Consider the following 24762-nt stretch of genomic DNA (forward strand, 5'->3'; position numbering starts at 1 on the left):
GCAGGTGGGATAGTCAGGGGAGGGGTCATTAACCCTGTGTGCATGGACACTACATGATCTTCAGCTCCTAGTGCATTGAAAAAGGTTTCTCCCTTTCAATAAAAACACACACCTTCACGTTGTATTGCCCTTATTTTGAAACAATTACTTTTAAAAGTGAGTTTAGGGGAAACCTTATGCAAATATGTTAATAACAGTAAGAGAAACAAGATGTGTGTGGCTTTGGGTTTGTTTCTTGCATCACTCCTTGTTTTTGAATCCCACACACTTTTGCCATAATTCAAAATAAAAAGAAAGAAAGAAATGCACTCCTATACCGAATACATTTACTTGCTATTGAGCTTTATTGGGACAATGGGATCCGCTTCTGAATAAATATACACAACTGCTTTTTTAAAAATACTGAAAGCTGGATTTAACAGCTGTTGCTGGTGGGCTTCCTTTGGCCCTCCGAAATTTAAACCTCAGGTTAAGTACTTAATTCGTTCTGGAGGTCCGTTCTTAACCTGAATCTGTTCTTAACCTGAAGCACCACTTTAGCTAATGAGGCCTCCCACTGCTGCTGCGCCGCCGGAGGACGATTTCTGTTCTCATCCTGAAGCAAAGTTCTTAACCTGAGGTACTATTTCTGGGTTAGCAGAGTCTGTAACCTGAAGCGTATGTAACCTGAAGTGTATGCAACCTGAGGTACCACTGTACAATAAAATGCTTTGCCTAAGAGGTTTTAATATTATACCTCTGTTTCTGTTTCTGTATGTAACAGGTGTGACATACGGAATTATCATCATCATCATCATTATCATCATCAATTCCATGCGTGAACCCAAATACATATGAATCACTTTTTGCTGGGTGGTGCTGAATTTATTTTTGTTCTCGCCACCTTAGAAGAGGCTGCTTTGTGCAAAAATAAACATGTAGTGGCCCTTAAAAATGCAGAAGTTGGCCATCTCTACCAATTGCATCCCACTTCATTGATCTAGAAACTCCAGCCACAGACAAGACTCCTCAGTGTGTCTGGCAAAGCATGGGCCACCACTAAGCTGCTTCTGTTCCTAACAGGATGCCAGTCCAGAGAGGGACCAATTTAGCTCAGGGACATTCTAACCTGCAGAACACGGCTCATCCACTGGAAACTGTCCTCTTCCGAAGCATCTGGCCGTTGTTCAGCCACCACCACAATCCTCTCATCGTAGAACACAGTCACAGAGAACACCGCGATCCTAAAAAGGAACAGAAGGTGTGCTGTAGCGTGCACTCTTTGCTGGTGTAACCATGTCTGAACAGGGTAGGCTGAAAGAGATCACAGAGCCCGGCTACAAAGCCACCCCTCCCTTTTTAGGGCAACCAGAAATTGCATCCTACAGTCACACACACCTTACAGCTCCCCGTCCTCCTCACTATTCTCTCCACTGTGCAATGACCCAAATCTGGAACATCTGCAAAATTTATGGCAGAAAGTGTTTCTAACAAGCGCACGACAGCCTACAATACTGATTACCATGGAATGCGGGGGAAAGATGATAATTAAACAAAATTCAAGGCGATTTCAGACATCTCACTGGCCAGTGGGTATCATCCATGCTGGAATAATTTATACTGACAGTACTGGTGGGGTGGTTACAGTTACATTCATCAGAGAACCAGGATGTGTGTTGCCGCTACCTATCAAGTGAACACTCAGTGGCAGAGGTGGTGTAAGTTGGCAGAGGATATAAGCAGCATCATGGCAAAAAGGCATGAAACGAGGAAAGGAGCAATGGGAAGCAAATGCAAATATCCCAAGGACTTTCACCATGTTTTGTGTCACCACCCTCTGCCCTCATAAAACAAAATCCATACTGCATAATAAGGGAATGGCAACTGTAATAGGTATGAGTTACTCGTGCGTAAGCTGGTGCCTTTCTCGGTTAATTTGCCTTGTTAAACCTTTCTGACTGCACAGCCCCTTCTCATCGTGACTGTCTCAGTCACTGGCAGAATCCGTCAGTGGGTGTTTCTTGAACCTCTTCCAACATAAAAGTTGTTTGACACCCAGTCTCCTCCTCCTCTCACTGCGCGGGAGTCTTCTGCGCAGGGAAGGCGTGGGTAGCGAAGGACCTGGGCTCTCCTCACTGATGTCCAGTGAAGAGTCCTGGAGCCCTCTCTCCACTTCCCCCGTCTGCCTCCCTTTATCCCCGGTGTTGCGCTGATTGGCTTCCCCCTCTCCTGAGCTGTTTCTCCCCCTGCTGCTGGGTCCTTCGCCAGCATCATCTGGGAGCCTCCCCTTCGCCTCTCCCTCCGATGTCAGTTCCCTGACAGCAACTTTCATAGCAAACAGGTTCTGTATTTGTGTGGCTCTCTAATTACATGCCACCGGATAATGAATTTTAGAAGTAAAACGGTGATCATCCCTTGCGAGAGGGATTCATTAGACACCATCTACAGTCATGCCTGTATAAGATGCAACTTTTTAGCACCATCAGATAACTAAACAGGTGCCATCTCCCCTACTTTTAAAATGGCCAAGTCTGCTGCTATTGAAAGACTGCCCTGAGATTTCCTGGATTTGAAGGCACAGGGTGGGGGGGAACAACAACACTTGACGTTCTCCTGTAATTTTGGAACCATGTTCAAAAGTACACTAGTAAACAACAGCTGAACACCCATAATTCCCCAGTGCGTTATTTTTTTATGGAGATGCAGACTTGCCTTCCTCTGTAAACCGTCTTTATAGATTCAACAGCCAGTCCAGTGGCCACAATGTCATCGGCATTATGTCTGCGTCCACTAACAAGGAGCATCCCATCTATTTTTCCAACGACGAATACCAAGCTGCCCTGTATGGGGGAGAAGGGGGGGGGGAGGCATCAGCAAACACAATCCTTCTCCCCGTGATCACCAACTGCTTCCCCTTCTGCTATTTTGTTAATTCTTTTATTTCATGTATTTAAACCACCCTTCCTAGCAGGTAGCGTACATGCATCTTACAAGAGACCACAAAAGAAAATTATGATCATTTAAATCAGACCTTTTATTATGGCAAAGACCACAGAAATCCACCCAACGTGAAGTCTAAACTTAGGTTTCCCTCTCAACCTGTTAATTAGTGATTGAAAAACAACAACTGTGAAAGATGAGAAGATACTGAAAGAAAGGAAATTTGGGTGGATGATTCTAAACTACCGTATTTTTCGCTCTATAACACGCACCCGACCATAACACGCACACAGTTTTTAGAGGAGGAAAATCCGTAGGCATGCCACCCGTAGGCATTTCCTCCATAACATGCACAGACATTTCCCCTTACTTTCTAGGAGGAAAAAAGTGAGTGTTATGGTGCAAAAAATACGGTATTCATAGAAACTGGACTGTGAATCAGATAACGGGGGGAAGTAATTGTAGCATCTAAGCCACTGGGTCCTAAAGTGTGGGTCAGGGCACACTAGTATGCCACACAAGTACGTAAATTAAGCCAACATGTCGAATGGATTCACCAGTCTACGCTCACAGGAAAAGGGAGACCCCATGCAACATTTTTCTTGTCTCCCTCTGCTAATACATGAGAAATAAAGAAGTAAGGCTGAACCAAGATTCCCAAATGCAGCCTGTGCTGCAGATGATAAACCTGGAGGAACTTCAGAAGCAGGTTTGCCCAGAAACATTGCCACTGCCTAGAAAATGCAGCTCAGCTCTACTTTGGGCATAGGAAAAGGCAGGATGCCAGGAAGCAGTCTTAATGGGGATATCTCCTGGCTGCAATGAGAATGACTATCTGTTTATTGTTCTGAAAACTAACAACTTATATATATATATCTCTTGGAGGTAGGTAGGTGATTAAAGTAAGAGTGAAGTGTGTCTCTAACTTTAACAATGAAGGAGCAAACACTGTATCCTAGGCACCAAAAGTTGTGAAGCAAAGTTCTAACCAATTAGAGTTATATGATAAATGCTTGCCTCTTTCAAAATAAGTTGCCAAATGTATAATAATAGGATGTGTTTGTAAGAGGGGGGAAGGCATCACAGGGGGATTCAGGAGGGTTTTGCTTTGTTTTAAACACATTTCTTTGCACGGGCTTGTGTACATCCTGGTCCAGTGACTGCCTACTGTGAGATCCAGTGTGATGTAGTGATTTAGGGTGTTGCACTAGGACCTAAGAGACCAAGGTTCAAGTCTCCATTCAGCTTTGTAGCTCGCTGGGAGACCTTGGGCCAGTCATGGTCTCTCAGCATAATTTACTACAAAGGGTTGTTGTTGTGAGGGTAAAATGCGAAAGGGGAGAAGGTCCCCTTAAGCTCCTAGGAGGAAAGGCAGGATGTTAATGTAAATATTAATGAAAGAAGGAAAAGGGCAATGAATGCAGGTGAACGTACAGGTCCCACAAAACCTAGCAAACCAGAGCGCACAAACGGTAGATCGCCCACAGGAGAGCCAGCAGAATTCATAGGGATGACCTGAAAGAAGAAAAGGAAGGACATCAGGTAACATCATTTCTGTACAGGAAGATGCCCAGTTTATTCCCACTGCAATACAGCAAGAGCCCTTTCCAGATGGAAGTAGCCCAGGAAAAAAAAATCAATCCTTTCCCCCTGGAACATGCTTTCCTTACATAACCCAGGCATTGACATTAATTGGAACAGAGTGCAAACCCAGAAAGCACAAAACAAGGAACGCTGACTCTCACTGACAGGCGCAAGACAGTTTTACTAGTAGGCTTAACAAGATTGGAAACCAGGGCATGATCTGCTGCTGTGATGCTATGATGCTCAGAAGCATCTTGTTGCTCCTCTGTATTCACTGCTATCAAGGTGATGTGCGTGCCGACCTTTCCTCCCCTGAGTTACCTCAATTTATTTTGAGCACACAAAAAACTGCACTCACAAGATCTACGTTTTCAGAGGAAACTGACAAGGATTAACTTGGCGGAAATGAAGGAAGGACAATACAGCTAGCACAGCAGGGAATAACAGACTCTGTCTACAGGACAGGGAGGTTCTCTGTGTATGAATCAGTGTGCTCAAGCTGTGCTGGAAAATAAATCACACACCCTGATTGCCTCAATGCCCTCCACAGTTCTACTCTGAATCCTACCCCTAATATAACCAATAACATCCCAAATTTCTCAGCCACCATGGCAACTGGAAACTTGCTTTAAAAAAGTGAGCGTCCAGATTCTTATAACTCCAGACTGCAGAACTGAGTTAGTAACTTCACACTGCAGAACAAATACAAAGCCAAAGGCTTGTGCATCTTTGCTATGCATAGGGAGTCTCAGTTAAAGAGGTGTACAGATTAAGAAACGCAATTGCTTTTCCACAGCCTCCCATATTCAACCTTTCAACTTCCAAAGCAAGTTGAGTGAATGCAGCCTGCCTGGATCTCTGGAAAGCCTAAAGCTCTCAACTCTAAGAGAAATGAGCAGAATTATTTATTCAGATTATTTATTCAGATTATTTATGTGGCATCTGTGATCTCCTATATTCATCGTGGTGCCACAAAAACAGATTTTTAGTCTTTCAGTGGCTAATTGTAGATGGTTCAACTTTTGGTACAGTTACTCCCACACAGTGCTAAATTGAGACAGTGTTTAATTAAGCTTGTATAGTCAGCTGTTAAGAACGTATGTTCAGCGCAGAAAGTCCTCAGTTGAAGTCTCACCTCAACCATGAGCTCATGGGTAGCTTAAGGAAAGCCACTCTGTCAGCCAAAGCTCCACCACTCTTTGCAAATCTGTGATATGGGGAGCATACTGACCTACCCTACTGGTCGCCATAGGGATTGCTAAGAATATGTGCAAAGAAGAGTTTTTAGTACAGTCGTACCTTGTTTTGTGACTGGGATCCGTTCTGGAGCCCCGGCCGCTAGCCAAAAAGGATGCAGGGCAAAGTGCCACGTCTGCGCACGCGTGTGGAGCGGTTTGTGCTTCTGCGCATGCGCGAAACGAGATTTAGCGCTTCTGCGCATACGTAAGCAGCAAACCCGGAAGTAACCTGTTCCGGTACTTACGGGTTTGCTGCGGACGTTCACTGAAGTGGACGCTAGACAAGGCAGTCATTTGCGGAGGTACTACTGTACTTGCAAGCACAATGCGAATGCTTAATAAATATTATAAAAATTAAACACGGAAAGATTCCCTTTTCCTTTCCCATGCACTATCTCAAAAAAAGCAAAAAGCTGTGAAAAGCCCAAGCAAACCCTCTGCTAACTCAATAAAACAGAGCACGATCCATTTAAAGTCAGAATGCAGAATTACATACCTCAAATGTGCTTTTAGTAACTCCAGTCAGCCCATAATACATCATTCCTCCTGTTCTGGAGCTAACACAGATTTCACCAATCTCATCTGTCTTGCAGAGCTGAGGAGGTCCATCAGGCTTCACTATGCACATCATCCCTAGAACAAATCAAATGCCATTAGGGAACCTCCCGTTCAGTTTCGGAGATCAACTCCTTTGATGGAAATATAAAAGAGGAAATGGAACAGAACCAAGCCTGGGACCCAAGTACACCTTTTAAGAAGCAACTGCTATGCTTAGAGCGGCTACGGTCCTATTTTTGTCTGTCTCCTTGTTTAAGGTGTTCAAGTTATCAAACACTTAACTTTAATGGGCAAAGCCTAATCTGGACTTTCTTTCACAGCTTGTGCTTCCAGCATGTCAATCATTAGTCATCCCAGTAAAGCTCCTTTACGTTGTATTTTTGTTGGTTTCTAACTAGCTGCAAGTTCATTTCTAAGCACAGGAGAGGATGGGATGAGAGATGGAGACTGCAGAAAATTAGACGCACGGGTATGTCATGGGGTGATATGGGCACAGACAGCAATTTCCCTAAGATGGAATACATATTCTCAAGGTAAATGCTACCACAAAGCTAAATTGTGCTGCTGAGACCTTTCCAAGCGCGTGATTTAAAAGGTGGATTGGCCACAGGTAACGTGAGCCTTAAGAAGCAAAAGGATTAGAGGAACACAATACCCATTTTCTTTTTGAGTGGGCAGAATAAGCCCAAACAATTTGAATAACCAGCAGATGAAAAAGTCAGTTAGCAGTACCCAGAGGATTTTAAGGGGGCAACAGCAAAGGATTACCGCAGGAGCAAAGCAGCCTTTGTGGCAGACAACATGGCTGCCCAACTCCCATATTTATTTGAAGATTTTTACCTTGCTCTTCAACCAAAGAACCTCCCAAAGTGCTTACATAATATCAGTAAAAATAAGGCAGCCCCTTCCCACAAATTTAAAACCTAAAGGACGCAACACAAGAGGAAAAAGTGAGGAGGAGGGAAGAGGAAAACAAACACACCCAGACACCAATTCTTAAAGCTGCTTTTTAATTCTTACAATGGCCAGCTGGATTTGAAAACAGTTCAGGGGAAAGAGGAACAAAGAAACCTCTGCTGCAGCCTGAAAGGATAGCTATTGTTAGGTGATAGATGAGAGAGGGAGGAGCCCAAACAGAGAAAGTTTGAAACATTTCAGAGCAGGGCCATGTACTGTCCCCTTCCACCATCATGATCCTCACCTCCTGGCATCACATGTCCAACATCCTGCACAGTGAGAGCCGAGTTCTTATCTTCTGTGTTCACACGTATGACACTATAACTCAATCCATTCATCGATAAGATGGCTCTCCCAGGCAAGGGTGCCCCAGGAACACCAGGTCTAGGAATACAAGAGGCATTAATATACTACAGCACAATATGAGGGACACTGCTGGCTTCCCATGTTGGCCAGGGTGGGGAACTTCACGCTTGGGTATGTATATGAATGTGGCCCTCCTGGCCTCTCTATTTGGCCCGTGACACCCTTACGTGCTCCACGTCCTTCCCAAGCACTTTTACCTGGCTGGAATGTACCCACTAACAATTATAAGAAAAAGGGGGAAAAATATTCTGAATCTCAGAAGCCATAACAGCAAGAGGGATCGCTGCGCAGTGAAAGCAGCAATCCCTCTTGCTGTTCTGGCTTCTGGGATAGCTGTGCAGCCTGCATTCACTCCAAAAGATGCACACACATTTCCCCTTACTTTTTAGGAGGGAAAAGGTGAGTCTTATAGAGCAAAAAATACGGTAGCTATGTACTGACTACAACTTTCGTTTCAGATGCCCCAGATAAGAAACAAGCTTAAAGTATTTGTAAATTGGTGGCATCTCTTTAAAACACACAAGAGGGTAGTTGGGAAAATCAGACATCACCTACCTCCGAATTGCCACAGTCATTGCTTCAGGAGATGTCGCGCAAGGACATATTGCCTCCGGTTTAAGCCCATGGCTCTGGAACAAGCTTAGGAAAGCATCACAAGAGGACACAGACCCTGGAAGGCAATCATTATCATTTTAAACTGTGAACAGGGCCTGCTAACAGAAACACAAAGGCTGCTTTAGGAAAGCCATAATATCTACAATTTATATGATGCCTAAATGTAATAATATTTCCTAAAGATTTAGTGCACTGCAGACATGCCTGAGTGCTATAATAGAGTGCCTCTTTCTAAAATCAGACTTCCTCACTTAATTACTGTGCAGTAATATAGTTCTGGAGCCCCAGGCATATTATAATTTGCGGGAGGCCTGTCTGCAGATGAAGTACACAAAAAGGCTGGATAAAAGCATATAATAATAAAACTGCAATGCCCACATTGTGCTATTTATAAGGCCAGAAGAACCTCCACCTTCCTTTCAAAGCTCTCTGAGCATCCAAACCTTAAAAAGGAATTACGGGAACTGATGTTAATTCTAACTGTACAAAGCACTTCACAATAATCCCTAGGATTCTAAGAACCTCTGTGCAGACTCCTTGTGAATCTGAAAACATTTGTGAAAGAAGACAATTACAAGGTTTAAGTGCTCCCCCACCACACCCAGAAGATTAAGGCGTATCTTCCCAGTGCATTCTGCCTCCATCTGATCCAGAAGTGCTAATTGCATTCAAATTGTACTGCTTGCCAACACCATCTGGCCAGACACTCAATTAAGCCCCCAAGAGGAGCAGCACCCTGTTGCTCATTTCTTTCAAAGACCCTTTGCCTCATCCCCTGTGAGCAATTTAAAGATGCTCAGGTCTCCTCCTCTATGCTGCCAGTTAATGGAGGGGGTGATTCTCCACCCCACCCCCCCACCCGGACAGAAATGGCTGTTGTCCTCTTTTAAAGATACAATTCTCATAGGACCTCTGCAAAGTCTTTGGCCATTTCTCTAGAGGTTGCCTTGAAATAGACCCCCAATACCATGTCTGTCAGAATATATCCAAGTGTTTTAATTCCATTTCTTTAACTTTGCCAGTATAACTCAAGTTATTACATGCTTAGAAGCAGACAAAAGCAAGTGTTACCCTTATCTGACTACTGCCATTCCAAATTACTGCATCTAAGATGATTTAGCAAGGTGTTCTTGTATACAGAACACCTTTGCTCTTTATTATGAGTTTTGGTTTTAGTGTTGTTACCTGTCTCGCATACTTAAGGCAGCACCAAGCTAGAATATCTAGGCAAAACTAAAACTGCAATTCAATTCCTCTTATAAGAAGAAGAGTTTGAATTTGATAACCCGCTTTATCACTACCTGAAGGAGTCTCAAAGCGGCTAACATTCTCCTTTCCCTTCCTCCCCCACAACAAACACTCTGTGAGGTGAGCGAGGCTGAGAGACTTCAGAGAAGTGTGACTAGCCCAAGGTCACCCAGCAGCTGCATGTGGAGGAGCGGAGACGCGAACCCGGTTCCCCAGATAACGAGTCTACCGCTCTTAACCACTACACCACACTGACTCCCAGAATATATCCAAGTGTTTTATAGAGTTTAAAGTTAAAGAAATGGAATTAAAACTCTATAAACTCTATAAATTTATTTAACTTTCTAACTCTATAAAAGCAGCTGCAGAATATTTGGCAACTCACTGTTCTGTAAGACAGTAATCATTTGAACTGCTTGAATGAACTGCAAAAAATATAATGAATTGCTTACATAGATTGCAACAAATACAATGAAGCAATCCTTTTATTTACCTCTGTTCTACAAAATAAATTGCAACAAATGCAAATAGTACAGGGAAAGTTCTCTTGACTGACATACATACACACAATCTTTGCTCTCTATTCTTCTAATTTGAAATATAGAAGAAATAGTTATAACCAATTTCCTATTGGAGTACAATGAAATATAGATAAAAGGTAAAGGACCCCTGAATGGTTAAGTCCAGTCAGAGGCAACTATGGGGTTGTGGCGCTTATTTCGCTTTCAGGCTGAGGGAGCCGGCGTTTGTCCACAGACAGTTTTCCGGGTTATGTGGCCAGCATGACTAAACCACTTTGGGTGCAACGGAACACCATGACGGAAACCAGTGTGCACAGAAATGCTGTTTACCTTCCCGCTGCAGCGGTACCTATTTATCTACTTGCACTGGCGTGCTTTCAAACTGCTAGGTTGGCAGGAGCTGGGACAGAGCAACGAGAACTCACCCCATCACGGGGATTCAAACCACCAACCTTCTGATCAGCAACCCCAAGAAGCTCAGTGGTTTAGATCACAGCGCCAAGAATTACTGAATTGCCCCCTCTCTCGCATAGCTCATCAGAAGATTAAGTTACATTTCCTCAAGAGGCAAAGATTTTATCCAATGCTTTGCCCCCTGTGGACCTCTAACTTCCATTGTATTGCATCTGGCTGCCCATGCCATAAATGATCTTACAGCATGCAGGCAAATAAGTGTATACAGCCTTAGGCTGCAATCCCATACTTGGAAATAAATCTTACTTGTATCCATGTGCGCACACACTTTTCAATGCTCTACTGCCAAGTATGTGAATAAGTTATCTTCACTGAGCACAATTCTGAAGACTGTTGGAGGAAAACCTGCTAAATATGCAGGCACTACGTCAGGAAAACAGGTCCACGTGGATACTCACAAGGGTTAGCACCATCTGTTACAATCAGCATCCGCAGGGAATTTAAGCTGACATCTCTTTGGTCCCGGTGAGCCATCATGGCCCAGTGCAAATCTCGACACTTCACCAAAGCCACCTTAGCTGCAACCGAGAGAATTAGAGAAAGTCAGTGCACCAAAGTGGAGGCTTACTTGTTGCTCCTTTAAGTAAAAGCCACAGGGATATTCTCAGAGATCTGAAGGACAAAACTCTAGGCAGACTTAGGAGGCAAATCCCTTTGGTAAACAAATGTTAAGACTGCAGGGTGAGAATATACCAGCCAATTCTCCAAAATCTCCAATGAGAAAGTAGCAGAACCATGTAGCCTAAGGCTATGTTCCCAGTAACAATCAAGAGTCACACATCCCTTTAGCAGCTTCTCTGCACCCCATTCAGCTCCATGGGCATGGGAACAGGACTGGGGACCAGATAGGGTCCAGATATGTTTTTCTATAGATGTTTTGCATATCAATACTTCCTGCACCTAATAAATGGGGAGAGTGTCAGTTTGCATTTCTTGGTACAGAAAGTATTGAGCGGATGTGTAGAGATCTTTCCTATTCTATTTAATTCAAGAGTAGCTTCTCTGTGTGAAAGAAAGGTTTGTGATGTTGGGTTATTTCTTCAGAGAAGCTGACTACAGCTGGCTTAAACTGTTATCTTTTTCTGTCAAGGTCATGCTGACTATAATAATAGGCCAGAAGGAGCCTGGGTTTCGCTTTCTTTTCCTTCTGGTGTGATGTTCTGCACATGGTATGCTTAGTGTTAAGGTTTAGTCTTATTGTAAGTTATTCTAAGTTTAAATTAAGTCTGCTGCAATTGGATTTCTTATGGACAGTGCCAATCCTGAATGTATTTGATTTGTGACCATTATTCTCATTTGCATTCAGTAGCAGTAAAACTCTGCTGGATGAAATACAATTGCCTCTTGTCTACATTTGGGGAATCCTGAAACGTGTTTTAAGTTGTTCTGCTCTGGATCATATCGAGTAGAATTTCATGACAAGTCAGCTGTGCAACGGCCTTTCAGTGCCCACCTTTGTGAGTGTGAACCCTCTGTACCCAGGAAAGAGGGCAGGTTTTCATCACTGAGTAGGGCACACTGACGGTGTGCAGCTTGTTCATTACACTCTGAAAGACAGAAAGAGAGCCAATTTTACACATGCACACACAGAGAATAACCCAGGAGCAAATCAAATAAAAACAAACCACCGGCAAAAATGTGTGGTTTCCATGGACATAACCACAATGAATCCAATCCAATAAATCTAAGTGAAAACGCTGATTCATAGGATTTTAAGATAATGCTGACATGCTACACTTCACATTCCAGTGGGGTTGCAGTCATACCATTCTTCAGTGGTCCTTCCACCTTTAAGACTAAGCCGAGTCGGGCACGTGATGAAATTATTCATAGGGGAACAGTTAGGGCTAGAGGTGCCAGCTTGCAAGGGCGATGTTGTGGGCATGAGCATAACGCTTCCCTCGCTAAGCCGGGCAGAAGCTTCCCAGGCTTTGGGAAGGAGGTTCCAGGGGGAGCATTTAGGGGACCAGACTAGTCCACCTAGTCGAATAACCGCATGCCTCTGTAGCCTACGAAAAGAAGTCACGGTAAAGTTTCTGCAGATCATCCCCTTAAAATGCTGACTCACCGTTAGCATGCTATGCCACAATCCTGCATCTTTCTTGAAATCCAGGACGTTCACTATGGTTTCACCTGCAACAGAAATGTTAACACTTAACTTGTCTGAAATTTTGCTTCCCGAGGTGCAACTTTCTATTCTGCTAAACAAACACAAAGTCTACTCCAGGGTTCCATGAATAATCATATTGTACTGGCCACTTCTCAGACTTGCCATGAAAAACCAAAATCTCTCCCCTTAGATGCTTACAACAAGCTTCTTAACAGGAAAATAAATCTCCTTCGTTGATAATGCCAAGCATTTCTCTAACAAGAAATTTACCTACAAAACGTTCTACATACACACTTAAACAGATTTGTATTGACAAAGGGGGCGGGGGATGGAACACTATTTTAATTGTTTTATTCTATTTTATTTTATTGCAGTGGTGATTGGTATTGGCTGCTTCAAGAGTCCAACAGGGCAGATTAAGATGCCTGTAAATAAACTGCTATGAATGCTCTGTTTTGGTTTATCTGAAGGCCCATCTATTCTAGGATCCTGTTCTCACAGTGGCCAACCAGAAGGCTACAGAAAGCCTGAAAGTAAGACCTGAGCACAACAGCACTCTCCCCGCTTGTGATTACCAAACAAGTGGTATTCAGAGGAAAGCTGAAGCAAAAGCCACTGGCAATGTGTACTGAGCATTTAGGGAAGCTAAGAAAATGCCTGGTGAAAGGAATGTTACTGAATTTTAAAAAATAAAAATAAATCACAATATCCTTCTCCTTTGCATGTAAAAGCTACTAGGGATCAGTTTACAAAGTCAAGCTGCTCCTTGCAATAATGTCATAGAATCAAAGAACTGTAGATTTCGAAGGGACCATGAGGGTCATTTAGTCCAACCCCCTGCAATGCAGGAATCTTTTGCCCAATGTGAGACTCAAACCCACGACCCTGAGATTAAGGGTACCATGCTCTACCAGCTGATATATGTGGGTATATTGTTATAAAATGGCCTAGAATATTCAATGCAGAGTGGCACATAAATGCTTTAATACAATGATTAAAAATTAAGGAACTATATGATTTTGTACAGAGAAACACATCAGTGAACCAAACTGTACACACTGGTACCTCTGGTTGCGAATGGGATCTGTTCCGGAGCCCCATTTGCAACATGAGCAGAACACAACCCGCGTCTGCGCGTGCCACGATTCGCCGCTTCTGCGCATGTGTGACGTTATTTTGAGCGTCTGCGCATGCGTGAGTGGCGAAACCCGGAAGTAACCCTTTCCGGTACTTCTGGGTCGCCGCGGGATGCAACCTGAAAAGACGTAACTTGAACCAAACGTAACAAGAGGTATGACTGTATACAGGAGACAGCAGCTATCTCACTATGAAATAACACCATTAGCTTACGAGACATACATACAAGTCTCTCTCAGTGTGGCTGGGCAATGAAACCTATATCACACTGAAGCATTTGGCAGTGTGAACTGGTGCTCCGTTTGCAAACAATCACTTTGATTTAATGGGTGTAGCGCATAACTCCTAAAGACTAGCACTGGACTGGGTTCACAGTTCTCTGGAGAGAGCTGCCCACTAGGACATGACTCCCTGTACTCATAATGCAGCCAGGCTGGACAGCACTCACCTTCAGAGTAGTTGCAGGCCTGAGACAAAGCCTGGCAGTGAGCCAGCATAGCAATTCGTGACACGGTCACACCCATCACACTCCCCTCCTTGCTGGTCTTGTACTGAGAAAAGCGCACAAATATCAACAATTCAGGGATCAAAGTGCTGTTATATTTGCGTTAACCATTCACAAAGCTGAAGGCAGAGAGCCCTTTACTCTTTCCTGTATATATGCATGTGTGTTTGCATGCAAGGCAGAATATGGATAAGCGAGCAAAATTGAGTAGAATGAGAAAAAATACAAGCTTGAATTTGTTGCCAGGGTTTCCCAAACCTGGGTCTCCAGCTGTGTTTGGACTACAATTCCCATCATTCCTAGTTAGCAGGACCAGTGGTCAGGGATGATGGGAACTGTAATCTAGAAAACAGCTAGAGACCCAAGTTTGAAAAGCCCTGCTCTACCTATGCTATTCCCATTCCCTCTCTCTCTCTCTCTCTCTCTCTCTCTCTCTCTCTCTCTCTCAAAATAAAGTGTGAACAGACTCACCAACAAAGGCAACAGACCATTTGAAATGAGGTTTAGAACTCCCAAAGTATTCCCATAAACCAGGGATAGGGAACCTGTGGCCCTAAAGAAGTAGCTGGGACTCCAACTCCCATTAACCCCAGTTGGCATGGCCAATACTCAGGGATGATGGGAAATGTAGTCCAACGTCTGGAAGACTACAGATCACCCATCCCACCACAAACAAAAGCTTCTGCTACTCTTAAGGTTAAAAAAATCTGCTTGAGAAGAGCAAAGGGCACTGGAAGAAGAACTTCCACGTAAATTGCGTCCTCAATTTATAATTGTGCCAGTTCACAAAGATGCTTAAACTACAACGTCTGGTGAAAAAGGGCACATTAGGAGGACATGAGGTTTTGGCAGCAAGGCACACAGACACTTGAAACATCCTAAATATATTACAAGTTCAATAGCCAAGGCAGCATATGCTGTTTTGTTGATTTTTACTCGCTACATACCTCAATGTAAGCTGGCTCAGTCCCCGCGTTTGAAATGTTGGGCTGCCAGTCCTTTGGTGACTTAGAGAGGTACTTGGAATCTGTTACAACCCACTTGAGCCTAGGCCAACCTAAAACCGAAAGGTAAAAAAGTGACTTCTAGGTTGCAATTATTTTTTGATGCATTCACATTGCAAATAACACAATCTGGCTCCCCCAGAGGAACCTGCTGCAATGCTGCAAGCCTCACAAAGCCCTTAAACAAGTTTTCTTCCCCACCTCCCCGCCACCCCAGAAATACAAGGTTTCTAATCCTTACGAAAAGTTTATCTGGGTTTAGGCTGGTGGGGATCATAAAGAGACATGTAAAGAGGCAGAAAGTTAAAGCCGCTTCATTCAGAGTATTATTCTGACATAGAGAAGATTTCCATGTATGAAAATTAAGATCATGCATGAATTATTTGGTCCACAATTACATGTACTGAAGCTGTTCTGTGCTGGTAGCTTCCCCAAATGCATCATCACGGCAAAACAAGCAAAATGTGTGCTTTTCATGCGTAACCACACAGAGGCCATGATTAGTGGGTGCAGAAATGCTTAAGTATGTAACATTCAAGCCATTTACAGCTTCGTCATTCAATAGCAGAATTGGATTGCCCTGTAAACCAGCAATGACCATGAAGTAATGTTGCAGCGTGCTCTCGGCAACCCATTCCCATTGTAAAAAGCATCAGGGGCTGTGGCTCAGTAGTAGAGCACATGCCTTTCATGAAAGCAGCCCCCATTCCAGTTACTAGTAACCTCAAATATCTCAGGTAGCAGGAATAGGGGGTGGAGTTGTTTGGTTCTTCTGAAAACTGGCTGCAAGCCCTGCTTCTGCCAACCTGGGCTGATGGGTAATTGAGGGCTTGCTTTATCATTTACATATCAATAACTACAGCCAGGGAACCTTAATTTATGAACAAGTTAAAAGGTAAAGGGACCCCTGACCATTAGGTCCAGTCGTGACCAACTCTGGGGTTGCAGCGTTCATCTCGCTTTCTTGGCCAAGGGAGCCGGCGTACAGCTTCCGGGTCATGTGGCCAGCATAACTAAGCCACTTCTGGCGAACCAGAGCAGCGCACGGAAACGCCGGTTACCTTCCTGCCGGAGCGGTACCTATTTATCTACTTGCACTTTGACGTGCTTTCGAACTGCTAGGTTGGCAGGAGCAGGGACCGAGCAACGGGAGCTCACCCCGTCACGGGGATTCGAACCACCGACCTTCTGATCGGCAAGTCCTAGGCTCTGTGGTTTAACCCACAGCGCCACCCGCGTCCCATACAAGTTACAAGTTAGTCTGCTGCAAAATAGGAATGTCATGTTCGACACTGATCACTCGTCACAAGTGCACATGCACCCTTGTCATTTCCTGATTGATAAAATGCCACCCACAATGATCGTTCCATATAAAATCAACAACTAACCTTTGAACTGCACAATTTCTCCATTCTGCGTTTTGGGGAGACCCTTTAAGCAAACCTCAGTAGTGAGAGCCAAAGCAATGCCACAGCTGCCTAGAAGAAAGCCAATTTGCTGGCCACCAGCATCCTGTGGGAGGGAAAAGGGAATCACTGTGATTTGCAGATTGGGGCAAAAAAGAGAGAAAAGGCCAGCTTTAGCCTTACCAAACTCCTAAACGTCGGTAATGGTTTGGTAACTGGATGGTAACATTATGGACAACGCTGAGGGAACTACAGACATTCAGAGTCATCCATCAGTGGTTTGAAACTCAAATGACAACCACCACAGTGACAGCAAGGGGAAGCAGGCATTGCACACAATGGAAAAACACAGGGAGTGGTGGTGATCTGAAATAAGATGGGTGGCAACAATGAATGTGGAAGGGACGTATTCATCCTGTGCTGAAAAGTCCATGAATGAAAGTAACTTGAAACTTAGGAAACAGCGTTCCAGGGAAAAGTCAGCCTTCCCCAACCTGGTGCCCTCCAGACTACAATTTGTGGACTACAACTCCTGTTTAGCTTTAGTCACCACAGCTGGAGGGCAACAGGTTGGTTGAAGGCAACAGGTTATAGCCAGAGTTGTGCTTAACTCTGTGCTAAAGAGAGAAATTTCTGCTGCAAGAAAAGCTGAATTCCGCAACCAGCAGAAACGAAACAAGCATAATTCATGTTAATAATAATATTTTTATTACTTATACCCCGCCCATCTGGCTGGGTTTCCTGAGCCACTCTGGGCAGCTTACAGCATATCTAAAAACATGAAGCATTAAAACCCCACAATAGAGGGCTGCCTTCAGATGTCTTCTAAAAGTTGTGCAATTCTTTATCTCCTTGACATCCACTACTGAGAAGGCCCTCTGCCTGCATATATTTTACTTGCAGGGTCCTGAAGTCCAGTTCTCCAATCCCTTCACCACGAGGTTCTGAAATGTAGCCAAACTGTTGCCCACAGAATCTCAAACAGGTCTTTTCTCCTCTAGCCACAGGGGGAAGGGGAAGCATTAGATTGGCAAGACTACCATGTGAGAAGCGAAAGGAAGGGACCTCTGTAGATGAGCTCATAGTCACAGTTTGAAATCATCAGTGGGACAGGTTCCTAAATGGTCCAGACAGCAGGAATTTGTGAAATACCCAGCAGGATAACCTGCAGGACTTGCTACAGAACATTGCCAGGGCTGCACTCCTTCCTATTTGCCCCCAAATTCAACATATTTTTTAAAAAACAAACTACCCCAAGACAATAGCAGGCTACATATCAAAATCCATATTGCACTCAAACTTTATTTGTTAAAATAAAGCTATTTGTCTTTATTTGTTAACTTGATTTGTTAAAAAATGGACTGAACACATGGCATTTCCGTACAAAAAAGGCCAAACAGAAATCACATACAATAATAATAATAATAATAATAATAATAATAATAATAATAATAATAATAATAATAATAATATAAACAGCATATTGGTAAGAAGCTACCCCTCCTCTTCCAATCCCAGCATCCCTTAACTACAGAAGGGAAATTTACTAGGCTGGAACGAGCTGGAATGAGCAGATGATCAGAGAATCCCCTGCAACACAACAGAAGCGAGGGAAGAAAGCACTGAAATGGACCAGCTGGTTTACTGAGCGTATAGAGTCAGTGCGGGGGCTGGGAGAGAATCCGTTTCCATATGCGGGTTGTTATGGCAGTTGTCATATTGAGACCACAAATCAAAGAGATGCCCCTAGGAGACCCATAGCATTACCAGGCTAGGTTACCACCTCATTACCACTTCTCTCACCATGCTCCTTGCCAAGCCGTCTCTTGAAAGACACTCTTAATACCTTAGCATGGCGTGTTATTCCAATTATGGTAAGGGTAGAGGTGACCTTTACGTGACACACGGACTCTGCGAGAACACCAGGACCTATTCTCAGCAGTGCTCAGGACACAAGCTGGCCAGAAAATCTACACTGAAACCCATTTCAATCAGGGCTGTTTCTCAAGCTACCTCTGATAGGCACTGATACAAAACTATGCCCGAAAAGTCTTGAAAAACAATGTCAGAACTTGTTAATACACATATCTGTTTGGGGAAGCGAATTCAAAATGCTACCATCTTTTTGCCTTATACTCACTTTCCCCTCTGGAACGGATATAGTGTGTTATAGTTCTGATGTCTGTAGTTAGCAGTAGCTCGGAAACTGCCTGCATTTCAACTACCGAAATGTATTTCAATATTTATTTATTTTTTAAAAAACAATGAAATATTTGGCTTTTCAGCAAAGGGAGCAAACCGCAATTCCTATGGAGTAGCACAGTGCCATGGAAATCAGTAGGACTGCAAAATAACAAAAGAAGCTCCCCATTGTTGCTGTTTAAATAACGTTCTCTAAAATGCAGGTGTTGAGCCCTGGTGAGAATAAGGCCCAGGGTACTGACCGAGGGAGAGGTGAGATACTTCGATCTCTTTTACCATGTGCTCGACGGAAGAGGGAGGCATGACAGAACACCAGCATTTCGAAATATCGGCCTGAATGAGCAATGGCTGTGAAAGGCAGGCTCTCTAGAACTGGAAGCCGCAAAGTCTAAATGTATCCAAGGCCTTGACTTGGTTCTCATCCCACAGCCTATCACTCCTCTAAGTTCCATCAACGTTACCTTTCGGGTTAGAGGTACCTCTATCGGCACTGGGATGACTTCAGCTAGCAAACAGCCATAGAACGCCACCATGAACATGACAGGATCATTGTTGGGATAAACAAGGGCTACCTGCGATTCACAGAAATCATTAAGTTAGAGAAGGTAGGACGGACAGCAGTCAAGCTTGGACCATTACACTGCAAAGCACAAAACAGGCTGTTTAACTCAAAGAATGTTCATTAGATGACTGCAAAATTAACTCATGTGCTGCAATTTTTAAAAGAAGTAATTTTTAAAAAACATTTAAAGGGGAAGAGGCCCATACATTCATGCGCCACCCCCGTTCATTTTTCAGAAAGGGAGCTATAAACCGTTTGTTAAGGCTTCTTACTCTGTCTCCAGGCTTCAAGACAGGCTCATTTTTGGTGCCCAGTTTATTCAACAGCGTATAGGCCAGCTTCAGACTTCTGCTCCACAGCTTGCCTGGAACGCAGAGAAGAGTTTGGATTTGATATCCCGCTTTATCACTACCCGAAGGAGTCTCAAAGCGGCTAACATTCTCCTTTCCCTTCCTCCCCCACAACAAACACTCTGTGAGGGGAGTGGGGCTGAGAGACTTCAGAGAAGTGTGACTAGCCCAAGGTCACCCAGCAGCTGCATGTGGAGGAGAGGAGACGCGAACCTGGTTCACCAGATTACGAATCTACCGCTCTTAACCACTACACCATGCTGGCTCTCTCTCTCTCTCTAGAGAGAAAGCAATGAGGCTACACATCAGTCAGGCAGCAGCAGGTGCAGCATCTCCCCTGCCCCTCACGACACACGTCTATTATTATTATTATTGCTGGAAAATATCTGTATCCTGTATCTTAGCCAGTGCAGAATCAGCGCAGGATTGCCAAAGTGCTGCTTTTCTAATCAAACAGCTTATGTGCCAAGTCAAGGCAGGCAAACCACAAAGACCCACATGCCTTGAAAAGCCCACTATGGTAAAGTGTATAGGCTAACAAGACTCTATAAAGATTCTCACCATATGTCAGTGTGTAGACTGGCTTCCCAGTAACATCCAGGGCTGTCAAACAAGGGCATTTGGCCTGCGTCGTCCCCCAGCGTTGCAAAGCGGCTTCTAAAGCAGGAGGCCAGTTGCAAACTACTCCCAGAGGTTCTCCCTTCACAGGCGTCATCTGACGTCCCTCTGGCTTGGGCTGATTTGGGTCTGGCTGTGGAACTGCAAAGGAAACACCGCCAGATCAAGTGTTAAATCCACTGAGGAAAGGAGCAAGCTGTGTATGGAGGACTAAATGGTGCTAAACAAAGTCTATAGCTCCTTGCATTTAATGGTGCAAAGGATTCCCCCTTTCTTCCCCATTTTGGAAATCGCTGTTTCAAAATCCACTTTTAAAAGGTCGAAGCAATTTGAACGTATTTGTTGCTAAGGATAGATACCGCCCAGTAGAAGACAGGAAAACTGTATTATTTTCAAACACAGAAACTGAAGATGTTAACTCGATTGCATTTGGCAAGAACCTACTATTACTGCTGCTGCTGCTACTATACAATTACGTAGCATCAATCTGTGTGCTAGGTACAATACGCAACACAGAAGTGAGCAGAAAGTCTAAAATCTCAGCCAGTCAGCCAAGACAAATATGAACAAACTAAGATTAAGTTTGACTTTAATAAAAGGCACCAAAGACAGAGTAGGACAGAAATAACAGGTAGCAGAAAGAGCAGGAAGGTGTGGTCCAGCAAGGATTTGTATATGGAGTTTTGAAAAGTTGAAGTGGTAACTTGATAAAGGTTAATCAAGACGTAAAGAGCAGCAGGTCAAAAGAGAGAGCAGAGGAAGAGAACAAAAAATGTCAACTAAGCAGAGCCATTTACAGGAGGAGAAAATTTGTGGCTTAAAAAAAAGGAGGGTGGTATTTAAATCCAGGAGAGGGAAATTAGGTTGAGATAGTCAAAAGCAACTTGCCCCTGTGACAGTGCCTAGGTAGTATATTAATAGATAATGCTGTATACTGGAGTTGCTATAAAGCTGTTTAAGACCAGCAGAGTCAGCACTAGCGCAAAAATGTACCATGGAACACCAAGCAGTTGTTTGGGTAAATAGCCCCTCTAGGGCCACCAGGAGAGCAGCACGCAATCTGAGAGGTGAACCTCACTCGCAATGTTGATGAGGAAGTCTGAGCACAGCTCCCGGATCACACAACGCAGCTGCGTGGGCCACAAAATCTCTGGGGCCAGCTCTCAGAGGAATAATCCAAATTTACTATTTGCCATCTGTCTCTCAGTGGGAGCTACACACGCCGCACAGAATTTCGGAGTGGAAGTTAAAGATGCATAAATGAAGCAGCAATAACCCAGGTTTTCTCCGTACTCATATTTAAGGCTTGAACTACCCTCGCCATGTCTGCAGCCCAATTCCATTCTTTTTTTCTTGGGCACCAGCATTTCTGACAAAGTGTCAAGTGTGACCACCTGATTTGAAAAGGGGAGGGGTGTGGGAGGGGAGGAAGAAGAGACAACGAAAGAAATGGGGGGGGGAGGGGACATGCTATGCCAAGTGTTGCTCTCCCATCCCTCTTGCAATAAAAAGACTGATTTGGCATATATACCCAATGATGGCATGGTATATTCCCAGACTTTCCCAACTCCGGAATGTTGTTGGACCCCAACAACTTGCACGAGTTCCTGTCGACACAGCCAACAATCTGGGATGATAGGAGCTGCCCTACTCCTGCTGGACTACAAGAAGCAAGAAGTTGGGAGAAGCTGGTGCACCCTGTTTTAAGCAAGAAGAGCTCATCTCTCCCCCTTTTTCTCTTTAAGAAAACCTGTGGGCTTGACAGAGTAGCTCTCTGCCTACTCCAGAGGAGGGGAACGTTCCAGCCTATGGGCTGAATGTGACCTCCAGGTGCCCCTATCCAGTTCTTCCCAAGCAACAGCCCTCGCTATCTGTGCTCTGCACCCTGGAGTGATTCTGCCTGTCTGAATAGGTCCTTCAATTGTGATGATGCCATTATGTATCTGGAGTGTGTGTGTGTGTGCGCGCAAGAATCTAGTGTACAAAGACTCTCCAATATGCTGTTCCACCCACTGTTTGCCTCCGGCCCCACAACCCCTGACGATGTGGGGCTTGGAAGGTTGTGCATGAGGTTCCCCTTGTGCAGACAGCTACAGAAAAAGCATACGAACAGGAGGAGCTAGATGGAACTCATGAGCTTTTCTATGTAAGAGGCTAAGATACAACAGGACATTTGTTTTCTAATCCATATTGATCTGGAAACCTCACAGAAGGAAGGCACAGATAGAAGGAAGAGGATTCCCCCTTAACTACTGGAACTTTACAGGCATCGAAAGAAGAAAAGCAAAACCAAGCAAAAGAACAAGACACGCAAAGTTTTCTGCGAATTGCAACCAGCCCACTGGCATATCCAAATACCTTCAACAATTTCTTCAAAATCATCCACAAAAAACTCCTTCAGAGGTGGCCGCTTGGGTCGCTTCAGAGTATTGAGCAGCTGCTGGATTTTTGTTGAGACTCTGCTACTTACAGGGACACCTGCAGTGTGGGAAATTAATTCAGTTTATCAAGGGCTAGGTCACCTGTGGGCAACTGCCACTCGGTATAAAGAGCTACCCAAACCATTCCCTTTCTGATGCAGCAAATTACAATATACATGAGCAGAAATTGCAGTGATCAAAGCCTGATGTAAAACACGGGAACACGGACTATCCAGAAGGTTATCTGGACGGTACGGCTGCTAATAAAAGGGTCATTTATTTCCTTTTCAAAGCTGTTTTCAGTATTTGCACAACACTGTCTATGTATGTTTTTCATCTCTCAAGACCAGGCCGTATATGGCAAGCTGCAAAGGCTTAGACAAACTTCCCATTCCTTCCTTGGATTGCAGAAACAGAGTCGGGCACCTCTGAGATCACAATTCTTGACTAATGGGATATGTTTGGCTTGGTGGGTCACAAATTGTGCATGCCGGATTGAAATGGTCTTTCTAGGATCCTTTTAGGACTTGACCACCAGAGGGCACTATGGGAACTCCTGAGATTTGGCAAAGGTTTTCTCAGACTCAAATCAAGGCAGCAGTTTATCCTCAAGGTTATTCTAGTCACCGCAGCTGGGTGCTTTTCTACCTGTATATAACAAACTCCAGCGCAGCAGGCATTTTAGAAGAGCAGGTTCTGCTTTACCGCTCATTGGCTGCTTTATACTGAAAATAGTACTGCCAACAAATGAGAGCGAAGCCTCTTCTCCAAGGTTAAGAAGACGCTGGCTTTAGGAGTGAAATCTCAGGGCAACACAGCTGAGGCCCTGGAAATTCTGCATAAGAACAACAACAGCGTTCTCTGACCAAAACAGTTCAATGCAAACTGTCAGTAATGCAGATCAGCTAGTTCATGCATTTTTCCTCTCTCTCTCTCTGCAAGGTGTGAATTACTTGGTTGAGAATTCACATCTTTAAAGAAAGGAACAAGGGGAAATTAATAGAGCAGTGCTGTGACAAACATAGATCTGGTGTGGCAAAACAAGACCACCTGTAGGTGGTTAGGTGCTGGCGAAAGGAGTTTAAAAAGCTATTTTTGCTTCTGTTTCAGCACCTGACACTGTACAACCAAAGAGCTCATTTTACAGCCAGGTTGTGTAATCTGAAAGCTCTAATCAAATGACGGTGGAGACTATACAGAACCACAGAACGATCAAATATGGGACCAAGGAGGTCTGTTGTTCCAAGACTCCTAAGATTCGCTTTACTTTAACGCCCAATGCCTCTCAAATACCCAATGCAGGGTTCTCATTCCTTTGTAAAACACATTCTGTACTTTTCTTTTCAGTGCACACACAAAATAAAATTGCAATTTCCTCACCAGAACTCCCTGCTCCCCTTTCCTAATCCATAGTGCTCAGGGGTTAATTCTTGAAGCCAGTGGTATTTAACAAGAAAAGCAGTTTCCTGATACTCTGCGTGCATTGAGTTATCGCTCTTCTTTAGATTACAAGGCACAGCAAAAGAACTGAAGCTCCTAATGAGATACCCACAATCGCTGGTCTCCAGCTATGCTGAGGAAATGCATCAGCGGTGGTATCTGCTTAAAACAACAATAGGAGCCCTTAAGAAACTGCACTCTCTAGGAACCACACACTCATGTCAGAGAGGCTACCCGTTTCCTCTTCCAACTGTATGAGCCATTTGGGATCTGCCACACTTTTCACAGTGGTGGAATACAGAAACAACACAAAATAGTGAGCAGGAAAAGGGGAGCTTTCCGGAAGCTTTCTGGGAATCCACAAAACTGTTTGGGTTAACAGCAGGGGCTGGAGACAGGATGAAAGTTCAAAGAGCAACTGCCTTCCCTTACTCATACATCAAGAGGCTGGGCCTTGCTGCAGCAGTGGAGATATTCTGAGGTTGGAGCTAGGCTCAGCTTCTCACTTTGCTACTAGCGGAAAGGGCA

The 24762-nt window shown here is 44.1% G+C and overlaps 1 protein-coding gene across 3 annotated transcripts in view; it reads right to left on the bottom strand.

Moving 5' to 3' along the window:
* The window catches only part of DIP2B (disco interacting protein 2 homolog B), a 196378-nt gene that overhangs the window by 22800 nt on the left and 148816 nt on the right, over positions 1-24762 (bottom strand). For 2 of the 3 annotated variants that reach the window (XM_081181250.1, XM_081181252.1), the window contains 16 exons: positions 22733-22852; positions 20318-20515; positions 19679-19770; positions 19306-19416; positions 16625-16748; positions 15180-15289; positions 14176-14278; positions 12549-12613; positions 11934-12027; positions 10879-10998; positions 8178-8292; positions 7501-7640; positions 6238-6374; positions 4354-4434; positions 2692-2819; positions 1109-1223 (listed from right to left, as the gene is read on the bottom strand). In XM_081181250.1, the coding sequence (XP_081037376.1) occupies positions 1109-1223; positions 2692-2819; positions 4354-4434; positions 6238-6374; positions 7501-7640; positions 8178-8292; positions 10879-10998; positions 11934-12027; positions 12549-12613; positions 14176-14278; positions 15180-15289; positions 16625-16748; positions 19306-19416; positions 19679-19770; positions 20318-20515; positions 22733-22852 (1853 nt within the window). The remainder of the gene's footprint in view (positions 1-1108; positions 1224-2691; positions 2820-4353; positions 4435-6237; positions 6375-7500; positions 7641-8177; positions 8293-10878; positions 10999-11933; positions 12028-12548; positions 12614-14175; positions 14279-15179; positions 15290-16624; positions 16749-19305; positions 19417-19678; positions 19771-20317; positions 20516-22732; positions 22853-24762) is intronic. The other variant, XM_081181251.1, reaches the window with a different exon arrangement.

The sequence above is a fragment of the Podarcis bocagei genome (genome assembly GCF_964188305.1).
Source record: "Podarcis bocagei genome assembly, chromosome: 2".
NCBI lineage: Eukaryota > Metazoa > Chordata > Lepidosauria > Squamata > Lacertidae > Podarcis > Podarcis bocagei.